Source organism: Kryptolebias marmoratus, linkage group LG15 (assembly GCF_001649575.2).
Source record: "Kryptolebias marmoratus isolate JLee-2015 linkage group LG15, ASM164957v2, whole genome shotgun sequence".
NCBI classification, from domain to species: domain Eukaryota; kingdom Metazoa; phylum Chordata; class Actinopteri; order Cyprinodontiformes; family Rivulidae; genus Kryptolebias; species Kryptolebias marmoratus.
This window is the reverse complement of record NC_051444.1, coordinates 27,438,400-27,457,802: the sequence shown is the minus strand read 5'-3', so window position 1 is coordinate 27,457,802 and position 19,403 is coordinate 27,438,400. Positions and strand designations below refer to the sequence as shown.

At 40.5% G+C, this 19,403-nt stretch overlaps 1 protein-coding gene across 10 annotated transcripts in view; it reads left to right on the top strand.

Annotated features, from left to right (window-relative positions):
* The window catches only part of nav2a (neuron navigator 2a), a 228,525-nt gene that overhangs the window by 165,007 nt on the left and 44,115 nt on the right, over positions 1 to 19,403 (top strand). For 6 of the 10 annotated variants that reach the window (XM_037980061.1, XM_037980062.1, XM_037980060.1 and 3 more), the window contains 9 exons: positions 1,169 to 1,241; positions 1,400 to 1,634; positions 1,843 to 1,899; positions 4,749 to 4,882; positions 11,264 to 12,476; positions 13,162 to 13,265; positions 13,355 to 13,463; positions 14,085 to 14,510; positions 18,851 to 18,973. In XM_037980061.1, the coding sequence (XP_037835989.1) occupies positions 1,169 to 1,241; positions 1,400 to 1,634; positions 1,843 to 1,899; positions 4,749 to 4,882; positions 11,264 to 12,476; positions 13,162 to 13,265; positions 13,355 to 13,463; positions 14,085 to 14,510; positions 18,851 to 18,973 (2,474 nt within the window). Of the gene's footprint in view, positions 1 to 1,168; positions 1,242 to 1,399; positions 1,635 to 1,842; positions 1,900 to 4,748; positions 4,883 to 7,251; positions 7,270 to 11,263; positions 12,477 to 13,161; positions 13,266 to 13,354; positions 13,464 to 14,084; positions 14,511 to 16,676; positions 17,060 to 17,776; positions 18,678 to 18,850; positions 18,974 to 19,403 lie in introns of those variants that run through there. The other 4 variants (XM_017426754.3, XM_037980066.1, XM_037980067.1 and 1 more) reach the window with 4 other exon arrangements.

Genomic DNA, 19,403 nt, shown 5'->3' with positions numbered 1-19,403 from the left:
AAACAATATGGTTATTGTAAGTACTTTGTTGCAAATTATTCTAACCTATCAAAACTACAATTATAAAAGAATTTAGCACTAGTTATAGAATGTCCATTTCAGACAATTATCTCATTATTTGCCCAGCTCATAGTACCGTATCCACACAGGTGGATTTTGACATGTTTTTGTGTTTTATCTTCTGTTTGCTCAGCAACACCAGCCTTTAGTCACTGATAAATCACAACTTGCTTTAGGTGGTTTACTTTATAATCATTAGATTCAGTGCATAATAGGTCACGTGCATAATAGGTCACGTGATCTTTAAACAAAGCCTGTCTGTCTGTCAAATCCTCTCGTCGTTCAGTGACAGCTCAGCGGTCCGCTCAGCGGTCCGCTCAGGTTGCCAAGGCTGCTGTCATAGCAACTGAGTCACTATAGATGGTTTGCTTCCCTTTTGCTCTGCTGACAAAAGTGAGCTTGGTTCACTGCTGTTTTAACTAAACCATCAGAATGTCATTTTTTGCTCTGTGAAGCACAATATAAGCAAGAATAACACCATCCTACCTACACTGCATTTATTGATATCATGCCTGTATATTGGCCAAAATTAATAAAACCTCTTGTTGCTGGTATAAGTCAAATTTGGTTATAAAAATACCACATTCAAATCTTAATACATGACAAAATCTTTTCAAAACAACCTATATTTATAGCATACTTTTTTGTCTTTAAAATGTATATTCCTCAAAAGTTACAGCTGCAGTTGTTTACCCAGTGAACGCTTTATATAATTTCCTTTAAATTCTGAATTAGGATGCTAAAGCGTATGTGAAATTAACCATTTGAGGATACTGTGGCCTTGGCGGAAAAATGTCGCTTTCAATATTTTATGTGCATGTGTGTTGACAGAAAATCAGTGTTCAAAGTCAAAAACAAAACCATAAACAGCAACAGATTGCATTTATGCGGGCACATCATATCAGTGATTGTTGAACGATATCCAGTATGAGTTCCCAACATTTTCATCCCCGCTGCCAACTTTCTTCTTCAAGTGGTAGATGCTTGCTTCTAATTTAGTTAATGTTCTCAGAAATGTGCAGACCAGCATATTTCCCCACATTAAATATGCAAATCAGAATGGAAATATGGAGTGTGTTTTGTCTCACTGCTGTCTGTCTCTCTGCAGATTGAGAACATAGATGCCTGTCTCAGTTTCCTGGCAGCTAAAGGAGTCAACATCCAGGGTCTGTCTGCAGAAGGTAAGTGAGACTCATCTACTTTCACCAAAAGAAAGGTATATAGCCCCAAACTGTGCACTTTCAAACCCACAAGCTAGATTCATGTTACCAAAACTCTTACAGTGGGGCTTGAAGATGTTTCTAATTGACGTTTTGACGTTCCTCTGTCCAATCTACAGAGATTCGGAATGGGAATCTGAAAGCCATCCTCGGCCTCTTCTTCAGCTTGTCCCGCTACAAACAGCAGCAGCAGCAGCAGGCTCAGCGACAGAACTCCCAGCCCGCTCTCCCACCGACGGCGCAGTGCCAGAACGCACACCCACCCCTGAGCCAGCAGAGCAGCGCTCCAGCACAGCTCAACCAATCTCCGCATGGGACTCCGCAGAAAGCAGCTCAGGCAGAGATGCAGTCCAGGTGAGCCTCATCTGCCGATTCATGCAGCCGAACCACGAGACCGAGTGAATGAATTCTTCTCTGGGTTTCACAGTCTTCGTGTCTCTGCTGTTGAAATCTGTCATTTTGACATTTCGTTCTTCCTGTTCACTTTTCACGACATTTAAATGTCTAAACCTGACCTGTGTCTCTGTCCTCTTCCATATCTCTCCTCTCTTTTCTCCTCCAGGGATGGTTGTCAGAGTAAACTTCTCAAGTTTTCCATTGGTCAGAAAAAAAGCTCTAGGTCAGCTTCACTTGCCCTCCTGATTTCTTGCTTCCTTCCTTTCTTTCCTCCACCACACCTCCAGTTCCCCCTCCCTTTCCTTGAAATCAGAAGCTAGAAATTGCCCCTAATCAAGGACAGCATTTGTTTTTTGCACCATAATGAGTTTCATGTTGCTTCTTTGTCCATGATTAAGGGCAATCTCTACTACAAGCACTATCAATAATGCATGAGTGATGGTGTTCAGCAGATAGGAACTTAAGCTCCAGGCTCCACTTTCGGACGGACTCGTCTGTCTCTGGCATCACGCCTCATTTGGCAAGCCTGCTAAATGGGCCGTGAAAGACCTTTAGATAACCCTTAAGTAACTATGTGTGTGTGCGCGTCTGTGTGTGTAGGTTAGTTTTCTTGACAAGAACACCCACCATATAATCTGACATTAAAAATTAATACAGACTCTGTAGCAGGAAGTGTCTAGAATATGATGTATGACTGATTGTTTTGTTTTTGTTGGTTTTTATCCACATAAGCCTTTTTAAATTTTGTTTTTAGCATGCAGTATGATGTGATGAAACAGCTTAACACTAAATGTAGGATGTGGTTTTGCATGCTGCCCATCCCAGATGTTAATTTATTGCCTCTGCCCCTCTCAATTCAAGGACCTTTTCCAAGCAAGGGAATGTCTCCATCTGCTGGTCAACTCTTGTAATTACAAATTCAAAAGTTGTGTTTACCAAAACGCTTGGCTATTTCATCTTTTTTATTCATATTTTCTTTAATTCATTCATAAAATATTACTATAAAGTATACTAGATTTTAGTTAAAGGCTTTACTTTCAGCTCAAATAAAGAGATTTATTTGTATATGTTGCAAATGATGATGTGATTGATGTTGCAGCTTTAACTACATCAATTATTCCCAAGGAAAAGTAATGATCTGGTAACATTACTGTTAAAATCAAATGAAGTTAGAGTTAAAGAATCAGCGTTGAAGACATATATTATATACCTTTTCTTGTTTTTTAACCTAGTTTTACAACATTTAACAGACTGTTATATATTAATATCATCCACCTGCATGAAGGATGGGCAGTCATGCAACTGTTTGGGTTTGTTTATCGCTCTGCCTGTTAGCAAAATCTCTTTATAAATCACTGGACTGATTATAATAAAACTCTCAGAAACTGAAAACCATTGGTTCATCTACAACTGACTAACTTTTGGAGCTAAGCCAAGTCAAGATGGCCACCTAAGCTAATTGACCTTAGCCAAGACAAAAATAGCTATACACCTTTCAGTTTTACAGATATTGAGGTCACTTTTTGGTGTGGTAGTAGCTGAGAGTCCTCATCATCACATAGTTTAAGCACTAACAGATCATGCAGGATTTTTGGTTCAAACTTTGTCATGAAAGGCACCCATTAATGTATATTTCTTCAAGGAATGCTACTCTCATTATTTTTTTGTGCTTTGAAAATGATGTGTGAGCCTAAATAAAATAAACATCTTTGACGCTAAATCTGAAATATTTAGATACTGATGTCTTCTAATTTGGATTGTAGCCAAGTTTTGATGCAGTCTTATGATTGCCTTTCAATAGAATTAACATCTAAATTAATAATTTTAAAATTAAATTAGAATTAATATTGGACTTAAAGATAATTTATTTGTGTTTGTGAATAAAACTCTTCATTGTTTTAAACAGCGAAGTTGTTAAACTCATTAGATTTCTTTAAAACTGATTCACAGTCCAGCGAGAAAAGACATTAGCCTGACGGTCCTGCTATAACACATATTTAAATGATCTTCTGTCTTCATAATGAAGGGAAACCTTTTTACTTAACAATTACTATAGATAATTTATGGTGAGTCGACATGAGCTGCCTGCCGGGTATTAGTTAACATACGATGTAAGAGAGCAGAGTGAGAGAGCTGTAATCTGCTTATCAGGTTCTCCCTCATAGTCTCAGATTGATGATGATGATGATGATGATGATGCCACTCCTGAATTACCATTTTATTAAGCGTCTGAAGACTGCTTAGATTATGGTCTGCCCTACAGACCTCACCAAAGACAACAGAGATTGACTTATGATGTTATTTATGTCAGCACGTCCTAATTTTCTTTAAAGCTTAATCATCAGCAGTGCAGTTTTCAGTCCAGGGCTGCGGTGGCTTGGTGGTGCTCCTGTCTAATCCTGAGGTTGCAGGTTCGAACCCAGGTTGCTGCAAGAAGGGGATCTGGCGTAAAACAATTGCCAAATCATTTGTGCGAGTTTGCCCGCTGTGACAACCCCTGAAGAAGGGAGCAGCCAAAAGAACGTAGGTTTAGTGCAGTTTTCAGTCCAGTCTGAAGGAGCAGAACATGAAGCTGTTTAGTTTACAACTCCCAAAGAACATGCACTCAGATTTATTTGTTTTTATCACATTATTGTACAAATCAGACCAAGAAAAGCTAGTTACAACCCACTTAATAATTGAAGATGTTTTAGGTTGTTTTATTGCCACCAAAGAGGCTGAAATGGTGTGGGAAAAAAAGGAAAAAACGACTGCCCAGGCAGCTGGCTGTGTGGACTGCAGTCATCAATTTTAGGTGTAGTTGACCTTGGAGACTAACAGGAGAGCAAACAGGAAATCAATGCAATCAGTACATCAGAATGTGTTGGGGTTTTTTCTACAACATATTGATTTTTCTGTTTGTTTGTTTCTTTAACATATTGAATGGAGCTCCTTTTTTTATACTTTAAAGCTCTTGTTTCAAAATCACAACCAATCTGTACGTTTGGCTTATTTATTCCCCTGGGTTTTTTTTTTCTTTTCTTTCTTATTTTGTTTTCTGTCTTTCCCCTCGTCTCCCTCACTCTTCATTAGACTACCTGGCCCAACAACAAGGGTGTCCACCGCCGGCGGTGACGTCCCTCCCAGAGGTTCGGTCAGTGCTGCCGGGAACAGACGCAGTCAGGGCTGCAGTGACAAGACCAAAGCCAGCTCGTACCTGAGCAAAGGTAAGCCTGACAGGCTTTACTACCAGAAGACGGACACATCCAAATAAACCAATAAGTGATGGTACAATTATTACAAGCAGTCAATGTAATAATAAACAGGAGATTTAGCTGTTTCTTCTTCACTAAATTAGCACATTTTCCTGTTATTGTTTTTGGGATATTGTGGCAGATTTAGTTGTGCTCATTGTGAAGAACAATGGCCTCTCGTTGCTTTGTTTTTTTTGTTTTTTTTTTACCCCAATCTGGAAGCATTGTTGAGTTATTTGACAGGTTGTTTTCAGTACAGTCAGAATTTTTCCTTTTGAAAAGGTATCAAAGTTGGAAAATGTATTTGTCAGCTTGCATCCTTTAACTTTAATACCTCAATCCCATATTTTCCAACACAATGGTCATTTTCTGTGCTGACAGTTCACTGTGGACAAGTTAAGTTCATGCAAGTCTTGGAAGACATCCAGCTTTACACTGCATTTTATGTCCATACAGGAAAATGAGGATCCCTGCAAGAAATCCTCCCATTTCTCTGTTAATGTTATAGAAAGTCAGGCTGATGTGTCATACCGATTAGATTATTGGTGAACAGAGGGTCATTCTTTCTTTGAGGCTGCTGCTCTATGCAGAAACGCTGCATTCTAACTTTTATACTGAACTTTTAGGCTCACACTTTAGGACTGATGTCCCAAATCATGTCTGACCAATTAAATTCTTACTGATGTACTCAAATTCAAAGATATGTAAATGGACTTGAGTTGGACCTGTTTGTTGTTCTCTGCATAGTTAACAGAATATTTTTGTTGTGAATTGGCATTATATGAATTGAACTGAACTGAATTTACTTTAAAACTCAAGCAGGAAGTAATACATCAGGGTCAGTCATCTACAAAGATTTACCTTTTTTTCTGCTTATTTTGTTCAAATACCATTTATTGGCATCACAATATATACTATGTTTTTTGATCGAGGTCCTTATATATTTCCTTCTACATCCATCCAAAGGCAGCAAACCACAGCAAACACAGGTAACAAGGCAGCGCTCTCAAACGCAGGCTGTAACACAGCTGGATTTGTGTTTTTGTTCATTGTGGTTAGACTAAATGACTTTAACACAAGACAGCATCATTTAAACAAAACTACATATCACACTGTAAAGACCAGGTAGAGTCAGAACTGTATTTATTCCAGACCACTTTGTAGTGCTGTTCTGAAGCATGAAAACAGGGTGTTTTTGACAGTAGATTTAGTTTGACTGCTGTTAAAACAGCCTTTGTGGCCATTCAGTGGACCCAGCCTTTATATGGACTTTGTTAGTGTTCAAAGTCTAAACTCATTACTCGGCTTTAGCCGGAGAATTTTGACCGCCCAGTGAAAGACGGTTGTCGTTGTGTTAAGCAGTGCCAAATTAACTGGGAGCAGCACTGTGAGCCGCACTGTTGTCCAATTACTTTGATGAGTGGCTCCATTGGAAATGGGGGGCCTTTTACTGGTTCACACTGTGAGGATAAATGCATGCATTTGTGCACGTGAATAGTGCTGTGTGTGAAAGTACTTTGCAGAATCAAAAATGAGTGTGATGCTTTGGAATTTTTAATAAGCGCTTGAATTGTCTTTTACAACGCCGCTTTAAATTCCTCCTTGCGTTTACTGTGGTATGAGAAATGGAGGAGTTTCCAGCAGACTTGGATCGGTGACTTGTTAAGTGTTAGAATCAGTGGTAAAGTGGTAAAGGCTTAGAGTGTCAAAAAAATTAAGAACGGCAGTTTTGCAAGAACACGCGCAATGTGCTTCTTAACCAACACAAACGACAAATAAATGATTGATTTTGTAGAGGCAAGCATGATCAGAGGGAGTTCTTGTGCCTGAAAGTTATTCTAAGAAGTACCAGGTTTTGTTGTATGAAGGAGAGTGGAATAAAAAAAAAATCTGCTGGTTTTCAAAGAGCTGATGCATGAAGCATAAATGAAGCAGCTGATCCAAATTAACTGTGAGGTCTTTATATTTTAGTCTTGGTGTAACTAATAGAGCATAAAAAAAGACATAAGGTCAACAGTGGTTCCCTGGAGAGGATAAAGCTCTAGAAATCAAATTAGGTTTGTTTAAACCAATAATCAACAGCAAAGTTGCCCTTCTGGCACACAGAGATGTGTATATATATCAGTGTTTGTGTGTTGGGGGCAGCGGAACATATGACACATGACAACATATGACTTGCAGCAGGTAGGATAAGAATCACCAGCAGACTCCTCCTCCTGCCACAACACTCCTCCTCCCCCTGCTGCTCTCTCTGGAAGCCTGGCCACAGTTTGGGACTCTTCCTTCCTCTCTTGTCCATCTTTCTTCTTTTCCTTCAGTTCCGTTCTCTTTTCCTCCTTGATGTCTGCAGCACCAACAAGGTTTGTCAGCTTCAACCTTTGTCTCCTCCTGCCAGCAATATAAATTAAAGTTGAGAATTATTTCTGAGTTTTGCATTGGATTTTTAAAAATATGGAGTCAGTTTTACTAGTTTGTTGATATTACTGCTGTTATTGAGGTTTTGATGAAATATCTTGGGTTTTTTTCAGCATAAAGCCAATCTTTTAGTATTTAGGTATCAAATTGTCAACTTTTTATCTCATTCTTTTATTTAGGTCTCAGCAATCACTTGATAGTTCCTTGTTTTTTGCTTTAGCAGTAGCATAGAGTAGTATGTGATGCACTTTATATCATTTATGCTTGTCTAAAACATTGTTTCTGCAGGTCTGGATGGTCAGAAAGACTCATGCAGCCTCTGTTGTGATGTCAGAGCTGCTGTGGGTCAGTGGCTGTGACACCAGAATAAAGTCATGTTACTAAGCAGCACCGCAGTACAGGAGCAGCCCTGAGTCGTCTCTTCTGCTCTTTGTTAATACAAGCTGACAGGATCTGGGTGTTTACCAATTTACACAGAGCAGAGAGAATGGGGGGCACCTGTGGCTGTGTGTGTGTGAGGTAGGATAGCTGGTTCCCTTACTTAGTGAATAGCTTTCTGATGAGCTGTAGCGTCAGTGTTTGAGTGTATTCATGTGGAGGCCCTTTAAAAAGTAAAAACTCCACACAAAAGCTGGCTGTCCCTCTCACTTTTTGGTGCACAATGACTGAGGAGAGAGAGGGAGTCTTTCTGAAATCAGACCACGATGAGTAATCGGACGCCTGCAGTTTCAAACTTTGTGCCAAATTTCACAAAGTGGACGTCAACGCACGTGAAACAAAACTGAGAGAGAGCTGTTGTTGCTGTGCGCTCGCTCCCTGTGCTGCTCGTATAGACTTGGAGTGAGTGTGAGACATTTCAGTTCAGTAAATTGTTGTTTGAGAGGTCAGTGTCTTGTGACCAGTACATTCATGAAAAGGTCTGGAGAACTTGTGATGTCTAAACAGTGTCAGCCGATGCTACCTTTATTGCATTTACCACTTGTTTATTTTTTGTCATACAGCTCTGCAAGCTGTATTTAGCTCAAATTTCAGGCCCAGCAGATATCTACAGTTTAGATGTCTGCTGAGTAGAAAAAAAAGATCCATCTTCCTGTCTTTTTAACCTGACATACACGCTCAGACATGTATGCACACAAAGCAGGAGTATTGACGGTGTGTGAAATTGCACCCTTTCCCTCAGTTTTAGACTGGCTTGAAGACACAGATGTATTTGCGCAGCAATAAGATGACTTGTGAAAAGAGCTTCGAGTCCAGGTGGATTCTTAAAAGGCCTTGATTTTATCAGGTTATTCTGTGGGGAGTAGGCAGCCACGCTGACCAGGTCCCTGAGAAATCAAAAGAGTGCATTTTCAGGCATACAGGAAGCAGAAGGGTGGTCTGTAACTCCGTTTTTATTTTAATCTCTAATGATGGCAGTAATTAAGCAGTTAGGTCAAACACTCAAATTCTTTCAACATGTTTCCTCAAGCAGCCAACTTGACCTGCTCAGTGAACAAATGTGAGCTTTTTAGGTCCAGGATTTGGCCCGAGGCTGCACATGGGTCATTTGGTCTGTGACCCATTCTCAGACTCAATTTGGAAATAATTTGTTTATTTTTAAGGGAAACTGCTTCCTTAAGAGCATTTGGTGCTGGTAGCTGAAGGCTGAATTTGAAGACAGGGAAAACTAGCAAAGTAGAAAATCTAAAAATTAATATTTTTTCTTAATGTTCATCTTATGAACCCTTAGGTCCTACAGATTGCGGCATAACTTATATATATATATATTTTGAGGAACACAGAACATGTATTGTTTTGCCAAGATGAAGTCATTACTCCACTTTGTGGCCACATTATTAAATGTGTAAGGGTTAAACTAAGTAATGCACTTAAATCTGAAAATGACTTTAGTTGTTTTTTGTGACAGATTTATGCTTTTTTGTTTGTTTGTTTGTTTGTTTGGGTTTTTTTAAACTCTGATAATAAACCCTATTTTATTCTCAGGTTTCTTTTGATTAAGGTCTCATTATCACCGTATCCATGTTGAAGTTTGACGACCTCTGTTCACTCCTCACAGCCTAACTGGAGCATGTCAGTTTCAGTCACTCATTTTTCAACAACCAGCTGACTCAGAGTCAAAGCCTTCTGCACCTCACACCTTTCTCTCTCACTCTGTTCTTTTCTGACCCAGAATCCAGGTTGACCCTATTCTGCAGCAACACAAATCGTCCTGCTGACCCTCATCAAAGTTTAACTCATCCCAAACTTGAACTGATTGCCCCTTTATTCTCTCTGCCTGTTTGATATTGTTCCCCCCTTTTTTTTCTGCTACCATCAATAGGAAGGCAGCTATTAGCAACCTGACCCACTTTGCCAAATGCTAGCACATCTAATTGGGCCCTAATCACTTCCTAATGGGTGCTTTGTTTCATGCTGCTCTCACTAAATGCTAAATAGGGGGGAGAAAATAGAAGCAGAACTGTGAGCGCATATTTTTAATCGGGGCATGAAAGGACTAGAAAAATGAATAAAGTGGAGAACCTAATGAAGGTGGTGGTGGAGGGGAGGGGTGCACAACAAAGCTGATTGTTGAATACTCTACATAAATGCTGACTAAATAAAAGATGGCTATCAATAAAAAAAAAATTGTTTGTTGCGTAATAACAAAAATTCATTTGTAACTGAGTGATCATTTCTCTGTGAGCTCAGTCAGAAATTTTACTGAGTTTTCTCTTTTTATTTAGATGTTCAAATTCAATTTGGTTGTTTTTTTCAACAAGTTTTTGATGTCGTTTATAAAAAGTTCTCTGTTTCGGCAAAGATAAAGTTACTTGGTGTTTTAAAAACAGTTGGATTTATGTAGAAAACAATCTTGCATTGGGGATCATTTCTACTGAATTCTTTCCCTCCTCAGAACTACAAACGAAAACTCATCTGAACAGCACCAGCATCACACATATGAGGTGTCTATACAAAGATATCTAATCTCTAACAAAAACAAAAGAACAGAACAAAGAAAAGATAACAATGTAAAATATAAAGACTAAACAGCACCAGGGAGTGCTTTGAATAATAAACTTTAGCTGTGTGGGTGTGCTCTTGCAAAGTACATGGGGATACGTTGTTGCTGAAGTGTGATGGTATCGTCTACCCTGTCCTCCTCGCACAGGCCCTCCCTTTCTGGCAGTTGGTGTTTGAATATTCAAATGTTACTGGTCTGAGCTTTGTGTTACTGGGAGCACTGATCTACATGCACACTGACAACCTCAGCAGCCTTCGGGATTCTCCTGCTTTAAAAAAAGGCTGTGACTTATTCTAGGAAGTTTTGTTTTGCTTCTTCAGTTTTTGGTAAGTTTTCTCGTTGTGCTGCTTGTTGGGTCACATTGTGTAGATTTACACAGACCATTTCTAAATGGGTGGTGAATTTCAGGACATAACACGTTGCAAGCTTTGTCCTTTTAGTATCCAGGTTGAACAATGCTTTAATCATGTTCTTGAATGTCATTTAAACAGGTCTGAGTTTTTACCTGCACACAGTTTCTTTGCAGAGCTAAGGGACTCTGACCAAAAGCAGCCCATATAAGTCAAAGCTTTATAAGTGCAGCAGCACTGCTTCTTGACTCAACTTCCTTGGCAAGACCTAAAAGCACTTGAGCCCGCTCCTTATTGTTTTTTTTTTTATAAACAGTCTGTGATGGGTTCTCTTATTGTTATTGCTGAGGAGTTTTTAACGGTTTTGTGTCTTGCCTGAAGCAAAGTAGTGGCATGTTTGGCTGTATCAACATATCTTGGTACAGGCCCCCAGGTCCTTATAAGGCCGCTTTGTGTGGGGTCCAAAAAAAGACTTATTCTAAACATCTGGTGTCTTTTCTCTTCTAGTTACTCTGCTTGCTTGAATCTTCTGCCATATCTATACCCTTTTCCTTTGTTGTTTATTGGAATATCTTTTTTCTGGTGCAGATTCCTCTGAGGGCATGACCTCACAGCATTTGGTGATGAGTGAGCATGCTCCATCGTCTGCAGTGACTGTCAGCTCCTCGACCAGCATCCCAGCTGCAGCATCCACCCTGGTTCCTCCATCCTCCTCTTTAACTGCCATTCCACAGCCCAACAGCAGCAGCAAGCCCTGGAGGAGCAAGTCAACAAGCTCCAAGCAAGCCACCTCTCAAACTCTATCCTCCACCAGCACAAACTCATCTGCAATGCAGTCCAGCAAGCAGGAGAAGGACACCTCCTCAAAGGTTGTTGTAGCAGCTGAGCCTCCTCCCAAAGTGGTCACTCAGAAGTCAATGCTGGAGAAGCTCAAGCTCTTCAACAGTAAAGGAGGATCTAAATCATCTGCTGCCACCTCTTCATCTAACGGAGTAGTTCCCCAGCCTGAGAATGGTGCCCCATCCAGGCCACTCGGGGCAGGACATGTGGAAAGGTCTGAAACTGGCTCCAACACAGACCCCATAGAAGAAGACGACGGCAACCTCCGACCAGGACTAAATGGAACCAGCAACGGAGCAGCTCCCACTACTGTTTCTACAACCGCCAGCAGCCCCAAAATTGCTCTTCGGGGCATTGCCCAGCGCACCTTCAGCAGAGCTTTGACTGCCAAGAAGGGTTCTGTGAAAGGCCTTGAAAAGGACAAGGAGAAGGGGAAGGAGAAAGAGAAGGAGAAAGGGAAGGAGGTGGGAAAGCGTGTCCCTGATAGAACGGAGTTGAGGGGCGAGGAGCCTAAGGAGGAAATGACACCCGTTGCTGCAGATGCTGACGGGTCAAACAAAAGGACCTCCAAAATTGCTAGTTTTATTCCTAAGGGGGGGAAAGTAGCTAAAAAGGAGAGTTCTACCCCTGCACATAGCGGAATACCAAAGCCAGGCGGGAAAGCCCCAGGAGTTGGGGGCAAAGCCTCCTCAGTAAAGGAGGTGGGGGAGAGGCCTCGGAGCATGCGGTTAGGAGGGGGTCTCGCCATGCACCGTGGCCCCCTGGACAGAGACAGGGACAGCAGACACTCCAGCTCTACCTCCAGTTTGGCCTCCACAGAAGGAAAGCCCAGTGCCACCCCAGTGGCAGGTGGAGGCACTACACAAAGCACAGCCAGCAACACTGTCAGCGTGCAGCTACCTCAGACTCAACAACACCACAGCCACCCCAACACAGCCACTGTAGCACCTTTCATGTACCGGTAAGAGCAAACATGTCTGCTAAAACCTAACTTATATTTAAAAGTTCCTTTCATTTTTGTTCTATTACTCGACTTTATTAATTAATTTTAATCTTATTATGTGTATTGTTCCCCTTCAAATATAGTTACTACCCATATTATATCACTAACACATGCCATAAAGTGTACTTATGTAGTTATTGCAAGAAAAAAATGATATAAGTCCAACCAAGCCAGAATAATTATTTAATGGAAAACCTTTTATTTCAAGTAATATTAAGTCAATTACCCAGAAATTTGGAAAAACTTTAGATTCTCTCTTTGCAGCCATGCAGCCAGGGACTTTTACTGGCTCATATTCAGAGTGAGAGTACATTAGTCAACAAGGACAAAGTCTGGAGTCAAGCAGAGACCAAAGGCTGCATATGACCCAGGCATTCAAACGTCATCACCTCAAAAAGCACCCAACCAGAGCCGTGGTCGGGCTGTATTGATTTATCCTTCAAAGACAAATGTTACTGACGTATGAGGCTTTGCAGGCATTCGTTTTTGACCACAGTCACAAGACTTGAAACACAGCAGCTTTAAATCCTAATCAGGTTTATCCCTCCTTCGTGACAATATTCTGAATATCATGTTCCCACTAAGTGCACAGTAATTCTCAATCAATGATTTCCTAGCTTTGATCATTTTGTTTTTGTTCCAGATCCCAAACAGACGGCGAGGTGAACACAGACAGCGTTTCAGGGGGAAGGGGTGGAGACGTCTCCTGCACCAAGACCAGCCATACCTCCGCTGAGGACCTTTCAGGTTAGTGGTCTCTTACTGTATGAGCTGCCTCTTTTCGGATTCTATATTTTATGTCTCACGATGGTAAAGATTTGTAATCTTTCATTCAGCTGAAGACCCAGAGACAAGACGGCTGCGTACTGTCAAAAACATTGCAGACCTGCGGCAAAATTTGGAGGAGACAATGTCGAGCCTACGAGGAACTCAGGTCACACACAGGTAAAGAAAATTATTTTCAAATTTTGAATAACTGGGATTTATTGACTCTCCATCATGGACCTCACATATTCTGCTATGTTTAAAAGTAAGCAGTAAATTATGTTTCCTGTTCATAATTTTTAGTACTTTGAGAGACACTTTTCAAATGTTTGAGGAATATATCATTTGAGTTTATAACTCACTGAATCAAATTTTATTCATGAGCTTTGAGTCGGTGACCGAACTACTTCATGGTCAGCATGTCTATCTAATGTTATACGTATTGGATCTTTTCGTTTAGTTGTTTTCTCTTTTTATGGTGCATTTTATTTGGGTCATTTACTTTCATCTTATCTTAGCTTTAGCACAAATTACATTACTTTCCACATAATTTTGTTTTCTGGCCTTTTAAGGTGGCTGAAACTGACCCTACAGCCAACTTAGTTCATGAGGTTGATAAATCCATCTGTAACAATGTATTTGTTTTCATCAGGTTTATTAATTGAGATTGTATTTATTAATAGCTTGTTGTTTTTTTCTCTTCTCCTCCTATAAATAAGTCGAAAGTGTACGTTTATTGAATTGGTGTCAGCTTGTGTGTCACATTTGAATCACTTATTTCTTTGTCATTTTTGGTGCCAGCACTCTGGAAACCACCTTTGATGGCAGCGTCACCACAGATATCAACAGCGGCGGTGGGAGTGGATGTGGCGCCAACAACAACAGTGGAGGTGGTCGCAGTATCCTCAGCCTTACTTCTGCCCGCTCCTCTTTGTCACCGTGGCGACTGGGCCAGTCCAGCCCCCGTCTGCAGGCGGGTGATGCCCCCTCTGTGGGAAACGGTTACGGCAGCCGGGCGGTTGGTGGACAGGGGGGGCGCTACCTGTACCCCGGGCACCTGCGGCGACAGCTGGCTGGCAGGGGAGGAGCTCTGTGCAGCGTGGACCTCGGAGACAGAGCTGGGGAGGAAATGGAGCTGGAGGGGAGCGCCATGGAGGTCACTGGATACATGAGCGATGGAGACGTGTTGAGCAAGAATGTCGTCCGCAATGAGGACGTCACCAGCGGGTAAGCAGATATCAGATGGATGTTTTTTGATCCTGAACATCGGGTTTTGAATAAATTTAGCCGATTAAAGTCAACAAACTTTAACTTGTTGAATTTCAGTTTAAGAGAGAACCAGAAGAGGGCAGTGATGTTCCTCAAAGATGGCACCACTCACTGTCATAAATAATGTCTCAGAGTTAAGTCTCTGTGACATTAGCAACATTTATTCACTGTTGTGCAGATCCCACATGTATCCCATCTTTCTTTTCATGTGATGATTTCCTGATAAGCTGTTTCTTTTTTCTTTTTCAAAGCCACTGTCCACGTTGTAACTGTCTCCTTTCATACTTGGCTGTTTCAGTGGGTTATTTACACCTCTATTGTCCTCATTAGTAACAGATGCCAGGTTTTTCAGATGGCATCAAAAAGTCAAAAGCAAAGAGAAAATGAAAAAATGAATTGGAATAAAGCCTTAAAAGGATTTAATCAAGATAAATGCAAATGTAGAAAAACACTCATTACATAAAAGTAACAATACTCATACTTCTCAGAAGAGGGGAGAAAATGTTATAGTTGATCCACCAGCTCAAAGGCATTTTAGCAAGCAAGGAAAATATGGTATTTTTAAGCACTTGATGTGACTGAACCCTTAATTGAGCAGACAAAAGCAGACCACAGCCGCGCCTGAACAGGTGAGAGAAGCCATTTTCTGGCTCTGGAGTCCCAATATCCAAGCTGAGTCTTTATACTCCATGGCAAAAATAAACATTTATGCATTTAAAGTGAGACACTTGCAGTCTTAGCTTCAGAGTATCGTTTTTCTTTTATTCTGATCGACGCAATTCGTCATTATTCATGAACCTGACACAGGTACAAAGCAAAAAATTAACCACTAATCCTCATTTCTTACAAACTGGAACTTGTTGATGTTTGCTTGACAAATGACTTGTCGTTGAAATGTTATTCGTGTTAATTAATTTTCTGCTGAAAAGGCTTTTTGCGTGTGTGCTCTTCATCCAAGGTGTTTGCAGCGTCTCGGCTTTTATAAACCTATCGGACGAAATGATGGATGGCAGGCAATTGAGCTTTTATTCAAATGGAGCCACGTTATCAGGCTCTTTGTTGTCGGGGGGAGAGGTGGGGGTGGAAAGTGCAGAAACAAAGTGTGTGTGCGCGTTTGAGGAACGGTGTGTGGGTACAGGCATGTGGGTGTGTTTAGTGGGCGGAGTCACCCTGTGGGTTAACCATTGAAAACACACAGACTGATGACCTCCCCCCTGTTCTCAACAACCTCGGGCCATTTCATGGTTTCTTCTATCACGAGCATGTTACCTACCATTGCACAACTGGTTCTTCCACACAGAGTGGGGATGTTTACCCAGAGAGGAGCTGGCATTTTGGATTACATCGGTAAACTCACAGTTCGGCTCTGTCGGATTTAGCTTCTAAATGTCTTTTAGACTGAGTTAATTGCCAGAAAAAGCAGTTTAAATTTGATTCGTTTGTGTTTTGGTGCATTATCTACTCATTGGTTCCCAACTTAATGTAAACTCAGTCAAATTTTATGTTGTCCTCGCACATAAAGAAAAAAATATTCTTGCCTCTCCTAGTCTGAATAATCCAGTCGCCTCTATGTGCAGACTAATTCTGACTAATCTCACAATGAATAAGTCTTCAGTGCTAGAAATTATTTTAACCTGAGGAATGAAACCAGAATTTTTCAGGAGATTTATTTAATCCTTTTAGATGTTTCTTTTTTCTTATGTCAATACTATTTTGGTACCTGGCCGTAGTATAAAAAAATGCAATAGTCACAATTTTAAACATTTTAAACAGAAGAGAATGTGTTGGTTGAAATGTCTAACAAAATTTCAGTGAGAAGATGTGTACACTTTTAAAACTTTATATTAAAAAATATTTTAAATGTTAAATGACTTGGAGATGATTTTAGTTGTGTATAATTTAAACAGACATAACCATTCTGATTGATGTCTCAACAATTATATATTTAACATACTGTAAGTCCTCTCACACAGGAAACCTGACTGACATAAAGTCTTTCAGTGTTTCCCATGTTTTTTCTTCTATCTAAAACCCACTCCCCTTTTTATCCCTTCGGTTTCTCTGCTCCAAGAAAACGGGGGGGGCACCCGGGTCTCCACCTTCTTTTGCTCGGGGCTGTATTGCCTGAGCTATCAGTCTGCCCTCCCTCCCTCCTTCCTTCCCTCCCTCCCTCCACCTTCCATATACAGACCCAACCTCCAGTCAGGAGAGAAAAGCATGTGAAGCTGAGCGGAGAGACTTCATACCAACACTGAGCTCTCACAGAACAGCCCTCTGACACTGCACATGGAGAGTTAACAGACTTCTGATATCACCATGACCCCACACGCTTTCACCTGGTGATATTATTCACACGGAAGCTGATCCTGCACGCGATTCAGACCTGATAACAGACAGCATTCAGACGGTTAAACAGACTCATTTGTTTGAAGAATTTAATCTACAGGAGTCAGCTCTTACCTGGACTTGTGTATTTTGCTTTGGATTAACATGTTCAAGGCAGACAGGTACGTGTGTGAGTCAGAAGACAGTCAGAAGTGTCTTTGTTGTCCTATTCTTTTTTAGAAACGAAGCGAGACGTGGATTTCTCTCCTGCCTGCAGTACTCTACATGCATTGTTAGAAAGCCAAATATTTCTGCAGTTTAATTTGCTTCTGTAAACTCTCCTTAGCTGTTCATTTCAGCCTGGAAAGTGTCCTGTCTGGACACGTTTCTCCTGCTGCAGAGGGTTACAGGTTAACAGACATCTGAGATGAGAGGACAGGAGCTCTGTTACATATTAGTGTGTAGAAGTAAAGTGTCAGTCATTGTGTGTGTGTGTGTGTGTGTGTGTGTGTGTGTGGCTGGTCATCTCCAAGGTGACTTTACACTGTGATGACTGATGCTGACCCCCTCAAAGGTTACTTTTTGTCTGAAAAGACCCTCATTAGCTTTAAACTCTACTTAATATCTCTTTTGTATGTTTTTTTTTGTAAATCTGTCACTCAAAAATTCTTTAAACAGCATAAAAGTCATGCATTATTGGCAATTCTGTTTGAAGTTGTGATTGTTAAACACCAGCTGTGAATTTGTCAAATATGTGATGACCAACAGATTATTTTTGTTTACCATTTGCAGATTTATTTGAAATATATTACCTATTTCTTCATGTTTTACTGAATAGGAATTCTGAAGTATAGAAGTTAATTTCGACCTTGAACTTAACATCTTTTCTATGAAAAATTTGTAATAAACTACTGAAAACTACACTATTACCAAATAAGCTGATAGTCTTTGCACCTTTTACTGAGTTTAACATAAACATTACTTTAATATTTGGTGCTAAAACACTAAATTCTATCTTTAATGTCAAACTAAATCCTCCCTGATATTAGTCCAGTTGGACAGCACATTACTGTACACAAAGACCCTCTGTCTGGAGGATACACTGTGTATACTGTATGTACATTTAGTTATACATGTGTACCTGTGTATATGCACAGTCTTGCTGATAGCACTGAAAGTATTTTAGCGGTCAGTTTATTTTTCTTCCTATAACTGCAGAAACAGAATCTCCACAGATGCACAGAGAAAGCATTCACCACTGGAACGTCTGGGTCTCGACTTTAAATCAGCAAACGTTTCTTTAATTTACACCTGAGCAGAATAAGTCAACATTTCGATCCATTAGTGATCTCCTCTGCGGGGAAATATTTGTGGATTTAGTTAGTGTTGTTTTAGGTTGGCTGGAACCGTTTGTGTAAGTGCTCAGAGCCTCGGCATCAATTTCAGACTGTAACGGTGAGTTTCTTACTTCAGCGTTTAATGAATCATATTTTCTGTTATGAAATGAAGTGACTTGTCTGTTTAGCCTTCTGTTTACTTTTAACTATATTTATATGTTCTTTTAATTTTCTATTACTCTATCCATCAGCCCAGATGGAACCAGAGTCTGTGATGAATTCCCATCCTGTAGCATAAAGAACAGGCTCATCCTCTGTCTACTGAGCTGCTCCTTCTATTAAAGACTGCTGCTGTTCACCACATGAGAGAGATCTCTGCTTTCGGTCCGTCTCCTGTGTTTGTGTGGGAGGTTTTAAGCCCTGATTGATGGGAGCTTTGCCTCAACCAGAAAACTAAATGGATGTGGGTTCCACCTTCTGAAGATATAAATTAAAATAATAAAAAAAATGCATTCATGAAAACTAAGACCAGTATGATTCAGTGTTGTGCTGCTCAACTATGCATCACCTTCTCTGGCCTGTTCAACCTTGTTTTAAAGTTGCTCTGTGTGTGATGTGTTTTGTTGTGTTTTGCAGCTACATGACTGATGGAGGGTTGGGGCTCTACACTCGGCGCCTGAACCGACTGCCTGACAGCATGGCTGCAGTCCGAGAAACGCTCCATCGGAATACATCGTCAGGACAAGGAGATGGAGATAGGTAGGACGAAAACGTCTTTTTCCCCTCACACTTGTGGAGTGGCCCAAACCACAGCAGAAGTAATGTCTTTGGTGCAAATTTGCTTCGTTACCTTGTTAGAAACAATTCTTGCAATCCTTATGTAAGCAATGTGACTGTATGTCAAAGATTTTACGTTTGAGGATTTAAAAAAAAAAGTTTTCTGCAAGTTTCTCTTCATGTATTGGGGTCGTAATGTTTTCTGGTCTGTTTTTTTTGCAGCCATCAGTGTTTAAAAATAGAAATGCTTTGTGATAGCAGTACAATGAAGGCCCCTGGAAAATAAAATGTGGGTTGTGGTGCAGATAAAATTCTTGCAAAAACTTTAAAATTCATGTTCGTGGAATAAACATTGTGTGTTGACATATGAAGCAGGAAATACTGTCTTGGGGCATAAAGCAAACATAAAACA